Source organism: Ranitomeya imitator, chromosome 8 (genome assembly GCF_032444005.1).
Source record: "Ranitomeya imitator isolate aRanImi1 chromosome 8, aRanImi1.pri, whole genome shotgun sequence".
Taxonomy (NCBI): Eukaryota; Metazoa; Chordata; class Amphibia; order Anura; family Dendrobatidae; genus Ranitomeya; species Ranitomeya imitator.
The window spans coordinates 105,989,382-106,011,996 of NC_091289.1; the positions used below are offsets into that span (position 1 = coordinate 105,989,382).

At 43.8% G+C, this 22,615-nt stretch overlaps 1 protein-coding gene across 1 annotated transcript in view; it reads right to left on the reverse strand.

The window, feature by feature from the left end:
• Positions 1-22,615, reverse strand: part of HMCN1 (hemicentin 1) — a 733,390-nt gene that overhangs the window by 265,330 nt on the left and 445,445 nt on the right. The window contains exons 75-80 of the mRNA XM_069737257.1: positions 20,204-20,360; positions 13,147-13,268; positions 11,377-11,541; positions 5,508-5,615; positions 5,161-5,295; positions 4,887-5,021 (exon numbers count right to left, since the gene is read on the reverse strand). Of these exons, the coding sequence (XP_069593358.1) occupies positions 4,887-5,021; positions 5,161-5,295; positions 5,508-5,615; positions 11,377-11,541; positions 13,147-13,268; positions 20,204-20,360 (822 nt within the window). The remainder of the gene's footprint in view (positions 1-4,886; positions 5,022-5,160; positions 5,296-5,507; positions 5,616-11,376; positions 11,542-13,146; positions 13,269-20,203; positions 20,361-22,615) is intronic.

Genomic DNA, 22,615 nt, shown 5'->3' on the forward strand with positions numbered 1-22,615 from the left:
TTAACAACACTAGAAAAATTAGTTATAAAACGACGATAGAAATTAGCAAAGCCCAAGAACTTCTGTAGACTCTTAAGAGATGTAGGCTGCGTCCAGTCACAAATAGCCTGAACCTTGACGGGATCCATCTCAATAGTAGAAGGGGAAAAAATATACCCCAAGAAAGAAATCTTCTGGACTCCAAAGAGACACTTTGAGCCTTTTACAAACAAGGAATTGGCCCGCAGGACCTGAAACACCTTCCTGACCTGCTGAACATGAGACTCCCAGTCATCAGAAAAAACCAAAATATCATCCAAATACACAATCATAAATTTATCCAGATATTCACGGAAAATATCGTGCATAAAGGACTGGAAGACTGAAGGAGCATTAGAAAGTCCAAAAGGCATTACCAAATACTCAAAATGGCCCTCAGGCGTATTAAATGCGGTTTTCCACTCATCACCTTGCTTTATTCGTATAAGATTATACGCACCCCGAAGATCAATCTTAGTGAACCATTTAGCCCCCTTAATGCGAGCAAACAAATCAGTCAACAATGGCAAAGGATACTGATATTTTACGGTAATCTTATTCAAAAGACGATAATCTATACAAGGCCTCAAGGAACCATCTTTCTTGGCCACGAAAAAAAAACCTGCTCCCAAAGGGGACAAAGATGGACGGATATGTCCCTTTTCCAAGGACTCCTTAACATAATCCCGCATAGCAGTATGCTCTGGCACTGACAGATTGAACAAACGACCTTTAGGAAATTTACTGCCCGGAATTAAATTTATAGCACAATCGCAATCCCTGTGAGGAGGAAGCGAACTGAGCTTAGGCTCCTCAAAAACATCCCGATAGTCAGAAAAAAACACAGGAATCTCAGAAGGAGTAGATGAAGCGAAAGAAATCGGAGGTGCATCATCATGAACCCCCTGACAACCCCAGCTTAACACAGACACTGATTTCCAGTCAAGGACTGGATTATGAGTTTGTAACCATGGCAGACCAAGTACTAGAACATCATGCAAATTATACAGTACCAGGAAGCGAATCACCTCCTGATGAACGGGAGTCATACGCATGGTCACTTGTGTCCAGTACTGAGGTTTATTCATAGCCAAAGGTGTAGAGTCAATTCCCTTCAAAGGAATAGGGACTTCCAGAGGCTCCAGACTAAACCCACAGCGATTGGCAAATGACCAATCCATAAGACTCAGGGCAGCGCCTGAATCCACATAGGCATCGACGGAAATGGATGATAATGAACAAATCAGAGTCACAGACAGAATGAACTTAGACTGTAAAGTACTAATGGCAACAGACTTATCAACCTTTTTTGTGCGTTTAGAGCATGCTGATATAACATGAGCTGAATCACCACAATAAAAGCACAACCCTTTTTTCCGCCTATACTTTTGCCGTTCACTTCTGGACTGAATTCTATCACATTGCATTATCTCAGGTGACGGTTCAGACGACACCGCCAAATGATGCACAGGTTTGCGCTCCCGTAAACGCCGATCAATCTGAACAGCCATAGTCATAGACTCATTCAGACCAGCAGGCGCAGGGAACCCCACCATAACATCTTTAATGGCCTCAGAAAGGCCATCTCTAAACTTTGCAGCCAGAGCGCACTCATTCCACTGAGTAAGTACCGACCACTTCCGAAATTTTTGACAATAAATTTCTGCTTCATCTTGCCCCTGAGAGAGGGCCAACAAAGCTTTTTCAGCCTGAATCTCTTGGTTAGGTTCCTCATAGAGCAAACCCAATGCCAGAAAAAACGCATCTGCATTAAGCAACGCAGGGTCCCCTGGTGCCAATGCAAATGCCCAATCCTGAGGGTCACCCCGCAGGAAAGATATAATTATCTTGACTTGCTGAGCAGGGTCTCCAGAGGAGCGAGATTTCAAAGAAAGAAACAACTTGCAATTGTTCCTAAAATTCAGAAAACGAGATCTATCTCCAGAAAAAAACTCTGGGACAGGAATTCTAGGTTCAGACATAGGAGCATGTACAACAAAATCCTGTATATTTTGAACCTTAGTGGCAAGATTATTCAGGCTGGAAGCCAAACTCTGGACGTCCATGATAAACAGCTGAGATCAGAGCCATTCAAAGATTAAGAGGAGGAGGAAGTAGCCAGGCTGCAATAAGGCTAGGCAGCAAACTCTGAGAGGAAAAAAAAAAAAAAAAACTTCCTCAGACTACTTATCCTCCTACTTCAGCCAATACAATTAACACTTTGTGGGCCGGTTATTCTGTCATGATCCCAATGGCAGGGGATCACAAAAAGGACAAGCACAGATACAAACAAGCTCTAGGGCGATGGAACCTGAGCTGACCGTGACCCTGAACCTAACACACAAATAAAAGTAGCCGGGGAACGTGCCTACGATGATCCTAGACGTCTCGCTCCAGCCGAAGATCTAACTTCCCCTATCAGAAGAAACACAGACCTCTCTTGCCTCCAGAGAAATACCCCACAGCAAATAGCAGCCCCCCACATATAATGACGGTGAAATGAGAGGAAAGCACATACGTAGTATGAAAACAGTTTCAGCAAAATGAGGCCCGCTAAAGCTAGATAGCAGAGGATACAAAAGTGAACTGCGCGGTCAGCGAAAAACCCTTCAAAAAACCATCCTGAAATTACTTGAACTCATGTGCCAACTCATGGTACATGAAAAGCAATTTCAGCCCACTAGAGCAACCAGCAGCAGAGAATCACATATCTGCAGGCTGGACTAAAAACCAAATTAAGCAAAACACCAAACAGGAAAATCCAAACTTAGCTTGTCCAGAAGGTTCTAGGAGCAGGGAGCAGAGGTAACAAGACACACTGGATACATTGATAACCGGCGAGGAAATGCCAGCAAAGCCAGGTTAAATAGGAAACTCCCATATGCTGATGGAACAGGTGGAACCCAGAAACCCAGGAAAGACAAGTCACCCAGTACCATCAGTAACCACCAGAGGGAGCCCAAAAACAGAACTCACAACAATCCACCTTACGCGAGCAGTCATACACAAGGGAGGGGATGTTTAAAGAACAACTTGCGCTCATCAACACACAAACATTTTCAAATGTACACTAGCGCATGGCCGAGCAGCCATGCAAACATTTTATAACGGAAGTGGTACAAGACCTTCCAGATGGACCAATAAGAGCCGCAACAGGACCTGAGCATGTGACCCCCGACCTCCAATGGGAGGTCGTCCCGAGGGCATGCTCAGTATGGGAAAAGCAGGACTTAGTCCCAGAAAGACCTGCTCGCTGCTGAACATTGCTGGCTACAAGGACAGAGCCTGGAAGGGCAGTAGTAACCTGTCGTCCAGTATCAGCCTGAGCTAGATGCTGGGACTGATGTCTCTGCTGAGCAGACTCCACTGCGGCTGGAGAAGAATGTGAGACCGCAGCGGAGATGGTTTGAGATTCCCCCTGTGCAGAGGCGGGAGCTTGACACCTAACACTAGGTCTCTTGAAACCAAGTTTATGTTTAATTTTAAAAAATTGGTCACCTGCAGCAGTCAAAGTGGTTTTTGGGACTTTAATACCAATGTTATGTACCATAAATCATGTAATATTCTATGGATGAGTAATTGAATTCATAAAATATTTTCAAGGCTTTTTTGAAATGTTTATAAAACCAAAATATCCCACACACCACGTAATAGTATGTGGATGAGTAACTGAACAAAGAAAAATGTTGCAACATTTTTTGGAAGTGTTATATAACACTGAAATGTACCAGAGACCACGTAATTGTACATGGATGATTAATTGAATATAGAAAAATACATTTTTCAATACTTTTTTGGACTTTTATATAAATTAGAAATGTACCACAGACTACACAATAGTATTTGGATGAGTAATTTAATACAGAAAAATGTTTCAAGGCTTTCTTTGGACTGTTCCATAACAGCAAAATGTACCACAGACCACGTAGTAGTATGTGGATGAGTAATTTATTACAAAAAAAATGTTTCCACCATTTGTGTGGACTCTTATATAAAACACTGAAATGTACTACAGACCACAAAATAGTAAATGGATGCGTTATTGAATTCAATTCCTGTTAAACCCTGATCTGTCCCCGCACCCACCCCATGAGGCATGGTACAGAAATGTAAGGAAAACAAGATACAAAGGCAAAACAGGGATAATAGAAAACCTCTATCATACAAAAGCACTAACCAACAATATGAAGGAGGATAATGACAGGGAGGAATAAACTAAATGGGAATAGGGACCAGGAGATAAACACACATGCACTACAGCAAACCACAGAACACTACTACAACTCTACTCCAACCACAATGAGTCTTTCCCTGGCAGGGACAGAGTTTTCTAAGTAAGAGATTCAAATTAACTGTTTATAAGCAGTTGTGTCTTCATTTTAGCAGAAAATAATGCTTTAGAAACAGCTATGTTCTCCTCCTTAAAATTAACTCTTTTGAAGCAGTTGTGCTCTCTACCTGTAGCTAGTCTGCACATTACAAATGTACATCTTATGATCTATCCGACACAGCTACACTCAAGCCCAGAAGTTTAAAGGTGGTTTTCTGGGACTTAGTATCAAACTGGCCAGGTGGTGGTCCAATTCTGGGAATCCCTACTTATTACCTAACAGTAGGGACTGCAGATCTCTAATGTATGTTGTTCTCTTCATTATTTAGCAACCACAGTTCTGTGTCTGGTGATACAGCTGAGTTCTACTCAAATGTATAGGACTGAGCTGCAGAGAGCTGCTGTACCAGGCTTACCTTTTTGGGTGCTGGGAGTTAAACCAGCCACTCACTTGATACTAATGGCATGATCTAAGGGTAATCCATTAATATCAAAGTCCAAGAGAATCCCTTCAACTACATCTCTTAAAATAATTTACCATAAATTTTGAGTTTAATCCTTCGAAGTGCTGTACCCGCTGGGTTTTGAGCAATACAAGTGTAAGTTCCAGCATCTTCTTGTCTTGCTTTAACAATTTTTAAGCCTCCATTAGGAAGAATAGAGTAATTGCTTCCTACAAAACAGAAAAATAAATTAAAAAAAATATAATTAGACTATAAAATAGTGACAGGTCATAAAATAATTTTAAATAATATTCTAATTGTATATCATATACTGTATGATCTAATATAAAGATATTAAAAACATAGTACCTGTTTTGATTGAGACACCTTCTTTCTGCCATGTCAATGTCGGTGAAGGTGTTCCGATAGCTTCACATGAAAGCATGACAGAATGGTTTATAATTCCTTGCATATAATCAGCTTGACTTTGAATGATGGGAACCTCTAATTTGGAAATTACCAGAAAGGAGAAATAGATAATTCCTTGAGTTACTTTTACAGATACTTGTAATATAAAATAATGCAGATAACACCAAATAAAGGATTTACTACATGTATGCATACATAGATGTCATGCATTCCAGCACTTCTATTTTTATTAAAGACATGTTTTTTAGTGATAATGATTTGTTAATGACTGTAATTTAACTACTAACCTTCAACATGAAGATTTATTGAAATTTGTGCAGAGCCAACCTCATTAACCGCCTTGCAAGTATATGTTCCAGCATGACTTAGTTCTGCACGTGCTATTTCGATACTTCCTAGAATCCAATTACAAGAAATAAATTTAGAGCCTCTGAGTAATTCTTGGTATATTAAATAAAAAAACTCAATGTTGGCAGACCATTAATTGCTCTTTCCCTCCAGAATATAAATGGCAACATTTTTTCCATTAAAGATGAACAGGGCATTTCTCCAGAATTTAATATGATGATCGAAAGTAAGAGATTTGGTGTACCCCAGATACCATAAAGATTTTCTTTTCACTATTATTACTTTTCTAAGTAGACTACAGTGATGGCCAAAAGTTTTGAGAATGACACCAAAATTATATTTTCACATGATCTGCTGCCCTCTGGTTTTTATTAGTGTTTGTCTGATGTTTATATCACATACAGAAATATAATTGCAATCATATTATGAGTACCAATAGGTTATATTGACAGTTAGAATGAGTTAATGCAGCAAGTCAATATTTGCAGTGTTGACCCTTCTTCTTCAAGACCTCGGCAATTCTCCCTGGCATGCTCTCAATCAACTTCTGGACCAAATCCTGACTGATAGCAGTCCATTCTTGCATAATCAATGCTTGCATTTTGCCAGAATTTGTTGGTTTTTGTTTGTCCACCCATCTCTTGATGATTGACCACAAGTTCTCAATGGGATTAAGATCTGGGGAGTTTTCAGGCCATGGACCCAAAATCTCTATGTTTTGTTCCATGAGCCATTTAGTTATCACCTTTGCTTTATGGCAAGGTGCTCCATCATGCTGGAAAAGGCATTGTTGGGCGCCAAACTGCTCTTGGACGGTTGGGAGAAGTTGCTCTTGGAGGACATTCTGGTACCATTCTTTATTCATGGCTGTGTTTTTAGGCAAGACTGTGAGTGAGCCGATTCCCTTGGCTGAGAAGCAACCCCACACATGAATGGTTTCAGGATGCTTTACAGTTGGCATGAGACAAGACTGGTGGTAGCGCTCACCTCTTCTTCTCCGAATAAGCAGTTTTCCAGATGTCCCAAATAATCGAAAAGGGGATTCATCAGAGAAAATGACTTTGCCCCAGTCCTCAGCAGTCCACTCCCTGTACCTTTTGCAGAATATCAGTCGGTCCCTCATGTTTTTTCTGGAGAGAAGTGGCTTCTTTGCTGCCCTCCTTGAAACCAGGCCTTGCTCAAAGAGTCTCCGCCTCACAGTGCGTGCAGAAGCACTCACACCAGCCTGCTGCCATTCCTGAGCAAGCTCGGCACTGCTGGTAGTCCGATCCCGCAGCTGAAACAGTTTTAAGATACGGTCCTGGCGCTTGCTGGTCTTTCTTGGGCGCCCTGGAGCCTTTTTGACAACAATGGAAGCTCTCTCCTTGAAGTTCTTGATGATGCGATAGATTGTTGACTGAGGTGCAATCTTTGTAGCTGCGATACTCTTCCCTGTTGTGCAGTGCAATGATTGCTGCACGTGTTTCTTTAGAGATAACCATGGTTAACTGAAGAGAAACAATGATACCAAGCACCAGCCTCCTTTTAAAGTGTCCAGTGATGTCATTCTTACGTAATCATGACTGATTGATCGCCAGCCCTGTCCTCATGAACACCCTGTTAGGGCTAGCGGAACGCACCAAATAATAATACAGATAGAGTATGGTGCGTTCGCAGCCCGGGGTCCACCGTGCAGAGATGGAACCTGCTGCCAAGTAATGACGGACTATATGGCGGTACTCATAAGTATACACACGTGGGTTAAACTTCACCCAACGTGAAGGAAGCGATCCTGTTGCGTCACAGGATCGCGGTACCGCACATAGAGCGCGAGCAAGTAGTCAGCGAACTCAACCCCAACTAGGATTGAAGTCCGATTAGACCCTTGCTGGCACAACACCGCAACTGGGTGTGAAAGGAAGCTAATTAACAATATTAGGGCACCAGAGTGCAAGCGGTGCCGCACTGACGAATGCCACTAATCACCCAGGCTTGGGTAAGGAAAGCACAGAGGACGTGCACGGCGCCGTACTGGCGGTCACAGCAACTGGACGCTGTAATGTGTGATTCGTGCTGTAGGATAAGTCGGGCGCTAGATAGCAACCATACACCTTCCGCGAACAGACATTCAATAGGGAAGGGGTATCCAAGGACGACTTGCACTCACAACAAACACACATATGCAAATGTACACTAGCGCATGGCCGTGCGGTCATGCGCAGTTTATATAGTTGCAGCACAGGAAGTGGCCACAGAAACTTTGCCCTTCCAAGACCTGCCAAGAGGACCAATGGAATGTGCTGCAGAGCCTGAGCACATGACCCTCGATCTCCAACTGGAGATCTTGCCCTGGGCATGCTCAGTGTGTGCAGACAAGGACTTAGTCCCAGAAAAGTCCGCTCGCTGCTGACCAGCACTGGCTTTAATGGCAGAAGCTGAAGAAGCAGCAGTAACTCTCTGTACAGCGTGAGACTGAGCAAGACGCTGGGACCGACGTCCCTGCTGAGCAGACTCCACTGCGGCTGGACAAGAATGGGAGACCACAGCGGAGATGGCTCGAGTTTCCCCCTGTGCAGAAGCGGGAACTCAAGACCTAACACACCCACACCTGTGTTAATGGATCAATCACTAAAACGATTTTAGCTGCTCCTTTTAAGGTGTAACAACTCTGCTGGCATCACGGCATGGCCTCACATCTCTCACACAATCTTACCCACTGCTCCAGGTCATGATGTGGTTTCTGTTTCTGGCCAGCTCCATAGTCTGTTCCTCTGCTCTGTGCATGCCTCATGGCTATGTGTATAGGGGGCCGGCGCCTGAACTCTCTGGTTCTTATAGGAATCAGGTGCACCTGTCCAATCTGTTCCTGACCAATTACCAAGAGGCCTCCTGTATATAGTGCAGCTCCACCCTGTGGTCTGGGCCTGTGCAATGTGTTTGCTCAGTTAGTGTTTTGCTTCTGAGTTTGCCAGGTCTAGCTCTATGTTTCTCCCTCTCTGGAGGCTTTTCTCTCTGCATTTGCCTTGATCTTTGTCCGCCCTCCAGGAGGCAGTATATCCTGGTCCATGTGTCTTTGTCCCTGTGTCTTTGTCCTTGTGTCTTGTTCCATTGCCTTGTCTGTACTTAGTCTTATCTCGGTCTCCTTGTGTGTGGCTTCCTTCCCTGCTGTGTCTTTCCTTGTGTTCCCAGTCTGCTTACACTCCGCACTCTTGCGGCTCTGCCTGCTCTGCATCTTGGTGGCTTTACCGCTGCTCCGCACTTCTGCGGTTCTGCTCCGTCTTACTCTGCTCCGCTCCCGTTGCTGCAGAAACCTCTTGCTGCAGTTCCTCTCTGCAATCCTTGCGGTTCCACTTTGCTTAGCTTCTGCAGTATCTCTTGCTGCAGCTTCTCTCCACATTCTTTGTGGCTCTGCTCAGCTTTTGTCGCTACGCTACCGCTTGCTGCTTTTCCATTCCTATCTGCAGTCTTTCACTCCTCTCCTGTGTGAACAGGTCCCTACCTGTTCCTCCAAACTATATATCCCTACCTGTTCCTTCATCTCACTCACAATTGGACTGCACTCGGGTGTCATCTGAGTGCAGCCTGATTCTAATATTTCATCAGCTAGTCCTGTGTTTCCTGCCGTCCTAGCCAGTCCTGTCTCCTGCCGTCCTAAGTCAGTCCTGTGTCTCCTGCCGTCCTAGCAAGCCCTGTGTTCTCTGCCGTGTCTCTGCCAGCCCTGTGTTCCAAACTACATATCTGTACCTGCACGTCCAGTGTGAACAGGCCCTTACCTGTTCCTTCATATACCATATCAACCAGTCCTGTGTTCTCTGCCGTGCCTCCCAATCCTGTGTTCCTGCCAGTCCTGCCGTTCCTGCCCTGCCTTCCAGTCCTGTTTCCTGCCGTGTCTCTGCCAGCCCTGTGTTCTCTGCCGTGTCTCTGCCAGCCCTGTCTCAGCCGTGCCAGCCTACTCATCTGTGTTCCAGCCGTGCTCTTCTGCCAGTCCTGTCTAATGCCCGCACCAATCCTGGTGTTCCTGTCTCCCAAGTGGGATCAGCAGCCACAGCCAGACACCACCCTGGAGTAGCACCTGGCAGCTGCCTGCTGCACAAGCCTGTCCTCACCATCAGAGGCTCCAGTGAAAACCCAGGCAGCTGTCATAGTCACGCCCCTTCCAGGGTAGTCTGGTTTGTGGCACAGTGGGGCCACAAAACCCCCGAGCTCATGCCCACCAGTCAGGGCGTGAGCGTAACATAAGGCAGGACTGCAATGATGTTGAAATGTGTTTTGGGGGTTAAAGTTCATTTTCTGGGCAAATATTGACTTTGCAAGTACAGTAATTGCTGTTAAGCTGATCACTCTGACATTCAGGAGTATATGCAAATTGCCATTAGAAAAAATGAAGCAGTAGACTTTGGAAAAATTAATATTTGTCTCATTCTCAAAATTTTTGTCCATGACTGTATTATCTGGTTGGATTAAAATCCAACAGATAACACTACCACCAATTATCTCCTCTGTTGATTCAGTATATGTTGTATGTTGGTGTTCCATAAGAAAGGAACAGTAAATAAATGCTGTGTTCTGGTCTAGGATGTGAATTTTGTTTTGCTCTGATCTTACCTAAAGTCTTAATATTGGGGTCTAGTTGTGGGCTTGTACTTGTTTCCTAGTCAAGACCCAGCTTTGACTTCATTCAGGGGCACTGCATTTATTTTGGCGTCCAGTCTAGAGTCTATAATATTCAAGGAGAGCTTCTGGTATTACATTTGAGGTCATTATTTTATTAAGGTTTTTGTCTGAGGGCTAAATAAATTATGGAATATGGTCTTGGCTTTGAAATAAGTTTGGGGGTATGATCAAAAAATTTGTTGCGTATCTGTTGTAAGTTCTGGATATTTATTGTACATTGTGGTCTGAGATCTGTATTAAGTTAGAGGTCAGTTCTGTAGTGTCAATTCAAGGGACTATTTTGGAATCGGCCTTAGTTTTGCATTTCAAGTTTCAGATTTGAATTACCATACTTTTTGGGTCTGGTCTAGGGTTCAAATCCTTTTTAGGGTCTGTGTCTATTGGGTCTAGTATGTGGTTTTTGGGGTCTGATGTCTATTTTAGTTTATTGGCTCTGGTATGTGGTTTGTATAAATTTAGGGCTGGGTATCTGTTCTATTTAGGGATGCAGTCAAGAGTTTGTTGGCTCCATTGTCACTTTTGTACAATTTTAACTTATGTGTCTGTTTTTTTAAATTTTAATAACTGGCATAGGCAGAAAAGAGACAGCCAGTTGACAAAGCCTAAAAAAAGAGCAAACTAATGTGGACTGCAGAACACACAGAGAGGCCAATACAAGTAAGCATGCCCATCCTCAGAGTTGTGCATCTGCCTCTCTCCTCTTTGGCTCCCATATTTTTATTACACTAAAGAAATAGACAGCACCAAGGTTTCCTCCCAAGGCTTCCTCCATTGGCCACCAGGTTGGGCACAATGCTATGATACACCATCCTCTTCCCAAACTAAATATTTTAGCAGAAAAGTTTAAAAGAATGAACATATAACAACAGTTAGAAGACTCGCCTGATTACATAAGAAATGAATTGCAGTTAAAGTGCATACTGGGCTTTCCAAGGATTTAGCAGCTTATTTGGGGTACAGTACAAAATTGAAGAACATTGTACAAATTATACTTTTGAAATCTAGAGAAAACTACTATAAATACTTTCATATGCAAAATCATTTTGTGTTGAAAGTCTGACACATGTTGATGTGATGACACATGCCAGATTTACCGTAACCCATTTTACTACATGTTTACTGCATGTGAATAAATGAATAGACAATTGAGCTTACCAGAAGCTAGTGTTTTGTAGTTTTCTCCTTCAGCATGGAGGTTTATTCCATCCTTTGACCAATGGACCATTGGACGTGGAACACCATATACAGTACAGGGAATTATTGCAGATGAAGACTTACTCACAAAGATATTTGTAACTTCATCAGCAATGGAAGGAGGCACTGCAGAGAGTTAAAATTATATACAGGCTTATTAAATGTACTGTATCAAAATTCTAATTCACCGAATACTAGACATTATGTTTTTTATCTACCATGGCCATCAATAATATTGTCTGACAAGTTATTCTTTTTTCTGCCATTTTAGAGGGATAAAAAATCAAAATAAAACTTCTAATGATAAATATATCACAGATTATAAAATTGCTAGTTGACTACAGCTAAATCAAGTGCATATAGTTTGACAATTATATTCTTATTTAAACAAATACTGGAACTAGTGGAAAAACTATTCCAATTAAAATTCCAATGAAAAATTCCTGTGTCAGACTGGATTTAAACCTCTGCTTCTAAGAAAAAAAAAGAAAAAGCATTTTTTTACATCTTGGAAAACTTCATACTTACACTTTATTGGCAAATCCACTTTAAATTGAAACCTCGCTTTTCACTGACCGGATGGAAAAAGAAAAATCTCTGGTGATCTTTGTACTCCTTAACTTTCTCCTAACACTTAAAGGGAAGCTATCATGGCCAATAATGCTATGAACCTTTACATATAGGGTGAATCTGCAGATTCATAGCATTATGAAGTCAGGCCACTATTCAGAAAGTGCAGCACCTGGGAACTTTATTTCTAAAGGGAGACATCGGCTTTCAGTCATGCAGGCGTGCCCGGAGCAAATACAATCAATGTTTACAGAATTGAGTGTGGTGACTGAAAGCATGCCCTGGCACTAACTGACAGCCGGCTCTGCAGTAAATAAATTCTAAAAAAGACAAAATGCGTAATCTCATTGGTCTTGCTGGGAGCCGCACTCTGATTATGTATTTGTTCAAAACTAATTGTGAATATTTTCATTGTAACAACAAGGTATGCTATATAATCTAATGTGTTCTACTTTATTGATAATATTGATTAAAAAACATTTTAGAAAAAAAATCCTTTGTTGACCATAGCAACCAATGAGATGGGATATATAAAGTTCTGATCTGCTTTGTGTGCAGGAACTGTTTATTTACAGTAAGGATATATTCACACAGGCCAGATTTATTTAGCACTAATATTTATGGACTTTATCAATGGGGCGTTGCTCTCAGGATTCTCTTGGAGTGTGTCTTTAGGCTGCGCTTCATTATCCTTCTGATTATCTTGCTGTGAACAATGTCCCTCGATAAAGACCACAAGAATTAGCAGTGAATAAAGAGACCCACATCTCTGGAATTGTATGGCGGATTTAAAAGTGAAAACAAACAAACAAAAAAATCTAAATAATCAGACGAGCAAACATAAGAGCTTTTGACCTAGTGACAAGTCCTCTTTAAAGGGAATCTGTCACCCCCTGACATGTATATAACATATTAATATAGGTACTGTATAATCACGCTGTTGCAGAGTGCTGGTGCAGGATTCTGGAGCCACCATTACGCATCACAGGGCACTGTGACTGTGACTGACTAAGAGGCAATGGTGACAAAATAAATACTATACAATAAAGTCTGGATATATGTATTACAAAATAGATTAGAAAATGTTTCCGCACTCCATCTCTCAAGATCATACAGATAGAATTGAGAGCTGATTGACTTACATGCTTAGTGTTTTCTTACCTAGTACTGTTAAAGAGACCTCTATTTCATCATGTCCAGCATCATTTGAAGCAGAACACACATATGTTCCAGTGTCATCTACAGTTGGAGAAATTATTATGAGTGATCCTGAAGAAAGAAGTCTGCAAAAAAAAGTAGTATTAATGCAGAATACCTTTAAGTTGCGTCTGGAATACTAAAACATCTAATTATTGTCATTCCTAAAAGCATAGGACCCATAAATAGGCAGATAAAAATATAACCCTCACTCAATGCTGCTCAAGATTTAAGGTTATAAATTGTAGTATATGACTACGTAATAAATGTAATTAAAGTTCATAAATGTAACTTCTTATTTACATTGCAAATTATAAATATGCCATCGCAAAAAAAAATCAAAATCAAATAATCGCTAAAAGTTGTATGACCACCTGAGAGAGTGCCACTACCTTATATACAGTTTGTCTGAAAAACTTTAGAATGAATCTTGACAGTCCATCAAGAACCTTCACAGTCATGACTTTTGAAGGACTCAGCAATTAGACCACCACTGATCCTGATTTCATTGCACTCCCCAGTTATACATTATACAACCCTTTAAACGTGCATGGTGCAAAGACAAACCTCTTTAGCACCAGGCCTAATTTGACCTTAAATGACTAAAATGAAAAAGTCTACAGTTAATTTGGGCAATACTTAAAGAGGTTATCCAGTCTAGGAAGAAAACTCCGCAGTCACTCTATGATTCCCCTGTATGGCAAAAGTGAGTGAGTCTCGTCAGCACGTGATTAGTGATGAGCGTGAATACTCGTTGCTCGGGTTTTCCCAAGCATGCTCAAGTGTCCTCTGAGTATTTTGGCGTGCGCAGAGATTTAGTTTTTGTCGACTCAGCAGCATGATTTGCTGCTGCTAGGCAGCCTGAATACATGAGGGGATTGCCTGTTTGTTAGGGAATCCCTACATGTATTCAGGCTGTCTAGCAGCCGCAAATCATGCAGCTGCGTCGACAAAAACTAAATCTCTGAGCACGCCAAAATACTAGAAGGACATCCGAGCATGCTCAGGAAATCTTGAGTAATGAGTATACACGCTCATCACTACACGTGACCACATGTAAGCAAATTGCATATACAGTATACAGTCCCACTCTCTTAGTGCTATTGAGGAAATGATGACTGTGTATGCATTTTTACACAGTCATCATTTGGAAGTCTACAGTCACATAAAGAGAATGCAGACTCTTCATTTCAGCCTCGAAAATCTCTTTACCACCTTTGCTCAGTATGACATAGATGTATGTTAGATAGAACCTGTGCCACAAGCTAGGCTTATTTAGGGGGTGCGTAGTTAAGGTGTTCACTGTAGCACCTGATAGCGGAGTCAGGCTTGGCTGCAGATAGTCACCAGGTACTACTCTTAGGCAGTCCCCAGTACTGAAGCTGCTGACCCCAGGGGTCAGGTACACAGACACGGATATGGACTAGTGCTATATTCAGACTAATAAGTTGTGGATCCTCTGCAGAATGGTTTCTGACCTGTATATGGGCTCCTTTCAGACTACTAGGATCAGGATTCTCTGCAGAATGGTTACTGACATGGAGAAACAGGACTGATTAAGGCACCGCTTCAGTGTCCTGAGACTGGTTTGCAGCAGTCTGGAGACACAGTATACACCTGCAGGCATTGGTCACACAATAACCAGGGACTTCGGGTTCATGACTGGCCACACTAGGACCAAGGATTCAGGTACAGGACACTGGCCACACCAAGACCAGGGGACCTCATAACAGCTATTGGCTGGTAGCCATCTTGCAGGTGCACAATTATACTAACTACCTCCCAGTTAAGACTGGGGGAATTTTACAATTAAAAGCACTAGGCCCTAGGCACACTGCCGGAACTCATTTCAGGAAGAAGAAGGGTGCATGCTGGGTGACCGTGCTGCACAGACAGGACGGTGAGTTTACCGGTATACCTGCATGGAAAGGGAAGTAGAACCATGCAGGGGCACAGACAATAACGTTACAATATCCCCCTTATGCCCCCTCTTCAAGCCCACGAGGACTTGCAGAGAAGTTAGAGGCCGACACCTCTTCATGGACTATTACCACTTCTCTTCAGGACTATATCTTTCCTGTTCACTAGAAGAATAGTGACTCCTCACAATGTTCAGGACTAGAATGCTTCCCTCCATCAAGCCATCTTTAGCATAGGAGAAAGCGGGCATAGTACCAGGAAATTGGCAATGGGAAATCTCTCTTCGACTGTTGAGATTAGCTTTCAACATAGAGGATTCAAGGACCAGCTGGAGTTCCCCACCTGGTTAGTGGATTGCAGAGACTTGGAAGATTTTGACTTTCTCTTTACCAGACTAACTAGGAACTGAAGATACCTCCTCTGGGTCCATCTTCAGCTTGATCTCCAAGATGACATGTCCACTAGGCAGGGAGGTTCCTGGACTTATGGAGACAAGACACCTCTTTTGACTCAACTGTCTCCAATTAAACACTTGTTTTGTCTCCAGACTAGAATGGACACTGGAGTTCTCAGCCCCGGAGGACCGAACGGAAGTGGATTGAATGATCCGAACTTCTCCATATGCAATGCTCCAATATAGAGCTCTAGTGGCATGGAAATGACTTGACTGTGTCTTTTGGTAGGGCTCGTCCTTCACCTGACAAAACCCTCACTGGATTTTGGAGCTGTCGGAAAGGAATCTGACACCGAATTTCACAGCTTGCAGATACAACTCTCCAACTGAACTGAATCCTCCACTTGCCACAGATGCAATCACAGTCATTAGTTGAGAAGGAATGCTATCACTAAGGACAGCTTCTCCTACTGGCCCAATGCTTTGTAGCTTCTTAGACTTCACAGGACAAAGACCATCAGGATGTTCCATACAACTGCAGTGATACCACAATCCCTTTATGAGCAACACCGACTGATAGCACTCTGGTCAGTTCACGTGTCCTGCTGGGTGCAAGACAAGTGGCTCTCATAGCTCACGGAGAGTTGGCCAGGTCGGGATGTGACCACCAGCATGCAGGACCTGCTGCACGTGACCACACAGGGAGAGACCGGGGCAGAGCCAGCCAACGCACTCCCGAAGAAGGTAGCGGCAGGGACCAGCAGGACAAAAGGGAGGTCGGGAGAGCCGAGGTCAATACCGGGAGGACAGCGATGTACAAGCGCGAGATACAGGCGAGAGGTTAAATAAAAGTCAAGTGTCAGATACCATGGAGGGCAACAGAGGTAGCAGGGGAAAAGGCAAAATGGGCAGTCAAGGCGAGGCAGAAGTCAGAAACCAGTCAAACAAACAGGCAGTACCGAATAAACAGACAAAAGTCAAATGGAGAGATGGACTGGGTCAGAAACAAGAGATCATACAAATCATGAACAAGGCACAAGCACACAGGGGTCAACTAACTCAGCCGAAGGCAGAAGTATAACTGACAAGGAATGAAGCCCAATAGAGGTTATTTAAAGCCCTCCCATAGCCAGGAAGAGGCTAACAGAATTAACCCCTGATGGACAAGCCAACAACTTTTACACAAACTATGACACCCTTCTCATGACTGAGTTCCAGCTTCTGCTCAAATTACCAAACACAGTTGACCTTCAAGGATTCTGCATGGGTAACTGCCTCAACAGGCTAGGGAATTGGTGGTCTTTGGAAGGATAGGGCCAGACATGACGGTTTCCTCACATGTATCACCACTTTGGGCTGCTCCTGGAAGCTGGAATGGAAAGATGTCGCTGGCGATTCCAGATTCAGCTAACTGAAGACCTTTCTGAAGGCCACCATGAAGGCCTACAGGTCCAAAGTGATAGGAGCACCTCTTTCCCATAAGGGGCTGAACCATGCCAGACCATCTCCTCTTAAGTATGACATCAGGAATCCCAACTTGGCTCAATCGTAAGAAAACTGCTGACCAAAAACTTAATAGTGCCATATGCACTTCTCCAAGAACCTATGGCACTACTTTGGATCCCCATAGTAGCGAGGCAGATTAGACAGGATGGGTTGTAGCCCAAAGGCTTAAGTTTCCGATGAATAAGCATAGCCGTACGTACTGCAACTTGGGCTTGCGTAACTGACGTCAGGGCTACCAATTGGTCATCTAGTGTCCGCAGATTAAACTAATGTTTTTCCTTGCTGTCTCGCTGGTAGCTTAGCTGCTGACACAGCTCCGAGTGCAGAGCACACTGAGGATCAGCGGGGCCCATAACCAAGCAAACTGTTACGCACGCAGGTGGCACATGTGGTTTTGTTAACCAATTGTGCCACAGGGTTGGGCTTATCTAGGAGGGGCATAACTAAGTGGGTACCAGGTGTTCACTGGAAGTTCTGATGGTGAAGTCATGCTTAGCTGCAGGTAACCACCAGCTACCACTCCTAGGCAGTCTCCGTTACTGCAGCTGCTGACCACAGGGGTCAGGTACGCAGACACAGATATGAACTAGGGCTAGATTCAGATTACTAAGGTTTAGATCCTCTGTAGAATGGTTACTGACATGGACACAAACTCGGGCTCTATTCAGAATACTAGGTTCAGGATCCTCTGCAGAACAGTTACTTACATGGAGAGACAGGACTGATTCAGATACTGCCGAATCAGATTTAGGTACCGCCGGAGAAGCTTCAGGATACAGGTGTCACCGATGCTGTTTCAGTGTTCGGAGACTGGTTTGTAGCAGTTCATAGAAATGGAATACATCTACAGGGACTGGCCGCACTAGGATCAGGGACTTTGGGTTCAGGACTGGCTGTACTATGACCATGGACTTCGGGTTCAGGACTGGCTACACTAGGTCCAAGGATTCGGGTACAGGACATTGGCCACACCAACGCCAGGGGACCTAACAACTTCACTGGGAGAACACCACATTACCTAATGACTGAATGTGTTGCTTGGCACCTACCTTGTGGAGGGTACCTTTTTAACAAGATGTCTCTCAACTATTGGCTGGGAGCCACTTTCCATTTGCACAATTATATTAAATGAATTCCAGCTAAGACAGGGGGTATTTTACCATATGAGTGAGCTGCCCCTCTAAAAGCACCATCAGGACTAAGTACAGGAAGAAGCATGGGTATGCCAGTGTCCCTGCATGTAGCAGGAAGGAGAACATGCAAGAGCAATGGCAAAAACATTACAATGGCTATATTACACAGATGTTAACTGTTTAAATGCTGCTGTCAATCTCTGTTAAATGAAACAGTTGAAGACATTATCGTAAGTACCGATGAGTCACTATTGCAATCTGGGTCCGGCTGAAGGACCATTTTTGGAATTCCTGCGAAGCTCAGCCACAGACTACACTTCATAGGAGACTGAGATTTTCACCTTACCCTCCAATGCTGCTGTATTGTAGTACATAGTAAAAGCAATCATACAGTCACAGATTGAAAGAAAAATCAAAGTACCAGAACTGTGATAGTTTTGCTCACCACATCGCGCTAAAAAATGGAATACAAAACAGAACATTGTATATACATGGTATACATATGCAAATTGCCTCTGCAGAGAGGTAGAGGACTAGAACTCTATAGCGCCACCTGTTGGAAGCAGCAATCCTATAGGTTACTATCGACACTTTAATGAGTCTTGCAATATGACTTAGGATAATGGCTTTTATCCTAAAGGTACCTTCACACTAAACGATATCGCTAGCGATCCGTGACGTTGCAGCGTCCTGGCTAGCGATATCATTTAGTTTGACACACAGCAGCGATCAGAATCCTGCTGTGATGTCGTTGGTCGGGGCTAGAGGGCCAGACCTTTCTTTGGTCGCTGGCTCTCCCGCTGACATCGCTGAATCGGCGTGTGTGACACCGATTCAGCGATGTCTTCGCTGGTAACCAGGGTAAACATCGGGTAACTAAGCGCAGGGCCGCGCTTAGTAACCCGATGTTTACCCTGGTTACCATCCTAAAAGTAAAAAAAACAAACACTACATACTTACCTACCGCTGTCTGTCCTCCAGCGCTGTGCTCTGCACTCCTCCTGTACTGGCTGTGAGCGTCGGTCAGCCGGAAAGCAGAGCGGTGACGTCACCGCTCTGCTTTCCGGCCGCTGTGCTCACAGCCAGTACAGGAGGAGTGCAGAGCACAGCGCTGGAGGACAGACAGCGGTAGGTAAGTATGTAGTGTTTGTTTTTTTTACTTTTACGATGGTAACCAGGGTAAACATCGGGTTACTAAGCGCGGCCCTGCGCTTAGTTACCCGATGTTTACCCTGGTTACCTGCATCGTTGGTCGCTGGAGAGCGGTCTGTGTGACAGCTCTCCAGCGACCAAACAGCGACGCTGCAGCGATCCGGATCATTGTCGGTATCGCTGCAGCGTCGCTTAATGTGAAGGTACCTTAAGTCATATTGCAAGACTCGTGAAGAGGCAATTTGCATATTTAATTTCTCAGAGGATCATTGCACGGTGAATAAGCCTCCTTACATTGGCATGTCACTCTCCACAAGGAGAAACATTACACCACGGTATACGTGAAACTCAGCATACAAAAGACATGCTCCTATACAGCTCTATTGATGGAAATATAGGAAATATAAGAACATTAGTTGTAAAATAGCGAAACAAAAGGAATTTTTTTTTTTTTTACAAACCTGAATTTTTTCATCACTGAAAAATAATCTATGCAAGATTGGTATTGATGTATATATATTAACCTGGATAACCATGTTTCCAAGTCATTGTAACCAAAAGTACTCATTCAGATGTCAGAAAAACAGGCTGAATTTCATTAGCGATTTTCATCAAAGAGTCATCAGAGTTTTCAACACAGTTTGGTCATCAGAGTTTCATCAGTTTTTCAGTGATAACAGAAAAAAAGTCTCACTACCTTCTCCTATGTCAGTGAAAAATTTGGATGACATTTGAATGCTGTCAGATTTTTTCACGGACCCATAGACACTCGGATCAATATTTTGCTAAACTTTCTTGATGCCACTGTATATTTTTATGTTTCACTGTACAATTTTCTCAATTGTAATCATATAATAAATGTATAACTTTATACAAATCTTTCTAAAGCCTACGCTGAGGCTCCTGGTCACTTTACCTGTAATTATTCTGATTGATATCTGTATTAAGGAGGAGGCCATTTTTCTTCCATTCCACTCTTGGTTTAGGAGAACCCGTAACGTCACAGCTCAATGTTGTTTGCTCATTTACTAATGCTGTAATGTTTTGTAGACCTGGTATTATAGATGGAGGATCTGAAGAACAATTTCAGGGACACAAAACATATTTATTAATTTATTAAATTTATGATATCCTGCAAAAAAGTCACTTGTGTTACATGTGAATGTACCCTAGCAATGCAGTCTGGGAACTCAGCAACTAATCACAACCGAAAAGATTATTGTATGAAAAGGCATTTTGCGAAGGTGAAAGCCTCTTTAGAGAGTTCCAAAAAGGATTAGTACCCAACTATTCTACTTAGGTCACAACTAGTGTTGAGCATTCCGATACGGCAAGTATCGGGTATCGGCCGATACTTGCTGTATCGGAATTCCGATACCGAGTTCCGATATTTTTGTGATATCGGAAATCGGTATTGGAGTGTGCGGTGCGTATGGTTCCAAGGGTCTGGAGGAGAGGAAACTCTCCTTCAGGCCCTGGAATCCATAGTAATGTAAAAAATAAAGAATAAAAATAAAAAATATGGCTATACTCACCCCTCAAAAGAACCCTGGCTGTGACCGCTGCAAGCTTCCGCCTCCGTTCCTGAGAATGTAGTGAGTGAAGGGCCTTCGATGACGTCGTGGTCAGGTGAGCGGTCACGTGAGCGGTCAGGTGACCTGACCGTGACGTCATCGAAGGTCCTTCACTCTCTGCAATTCTCAGGAACGGAGGCGGACACTTGCAGCGGTGACAGCCAGGGTCCTTCGGAGGGGTGAGTATAGCCATATTTTTTATTTTTATTCTTTATTTTTTACATTAATATGGATCCCAGGGCCAGAAGGAGAGTTTCCTCTCCTTCAGACCCTGGGAACTGTGGCACCCCTAGGGGTATTTGCCACAAAAATAGTTACTGACAGTAAGTACAAATACTAAAATAGCAAGACTGCACTACCACCTCCGGCCAGAAGGGGGAGCTCCAGAGACTCCCCTTGATCCATTCTGGTCTGAGAGAAGAAATGGCAGTTGGGCTAAGGAGCTGAAAGTGAGAGGTCATACAGTTGAATCTCTAACAGCCCTGTGACTGTTACCAGGCCTAAATCACCGGCCTGAGGAGAAGAGGGATAGAGAAAAAGGACATTGTGAGAACCGGGTAGCATTAATCACTACCCAGAACAGGCGCAAAGACGGATACCGGATCCGTGGCTGTATTCATTATATATAATACAGCAACCGGAAAAACGTGAGGTGATATCAGCTTCACTAGGGCCGGACGCAGCAACAGACACAGAGTTCAGCGGTACTCCCAGAGGGGGTAAACCGATAAAAGGACTCGGGTTGCCCGTCGAACCAGGACCCGGAGGGGACAGATTGGGCCGGCAGCCAGTTCACATACAGCAGCAGGGCCACACAGAAATTGCGCACAATAAGAGGCGAAGACCCCGGCAGGGTCAAAGTAACTCAGAGTTCCCATACAGACTCCGGTGACAGGACTGGTTGTAAATCCTTTTATGTTAAAGTAAACTGGTTAAACGTTTCAGTGCCTCAGTCTTTCATTTGGACAATAGCCATCTATCCAGGATCGGGATCGTCACCACTGGGAGAACCTGCTGCTGATCAAGTAAGTGCCTGTCCCCTCATGATACCCCTTACACTGTGCATTGCCTGAGGCCACAGCACCGGGTCAAGCCACCCGTGACATCCCCCTCAAGAGACAGACTCCATTGGTCCGGTGCTGGGTATCCCGGTCTCCTGGGCGTCACAATTGGCGTCACGAACAGGATCTAGCCAGCCCGTATACCGGGTATTGTGTGCCGTGATTGGAGCCCAAAACTGTGAAAACTGGGATGAAAAATCTTGAAAATTGACTTTATTAAAGAAAAATCCATTCCCCATTGAAAACTATTGAAAGTGACTTTTCCCCATTGGTTATAATGGAGTAAAGATGGCCGCCATCCCCTGAGGTAATCACTTCATAACCGTTAGGCACGAGACTGTTAATTGAGCTACGCCATTACCTGAGCCCCAGTCTAACTGAAAAACTTCAGAATCCGCCATTACTGAGCGCGCGGCGGGCGGGAGCAGCAGGGGGCGTGTCATTGTGGGCGGCACCAAGCTGAGCGCTCTGACATCAGAGCAAGGGGAAAATCGATCCTGCTGCACAGCGGAACGAATCTACACTATCCCGACGGAAGGGTCCGGATTAACTAAGGGGGCACAGTATGTCGCAGCACGGAGACGCCGCAGCACCCGGCAACGCTAATGCAGCTGAAAGACAGAGTGTCAATAGAGAGTCCGGTAGCGCAGCGGTGCAAGGAGTGGCGCCCATCATGCCGGTGCTGATGCCATA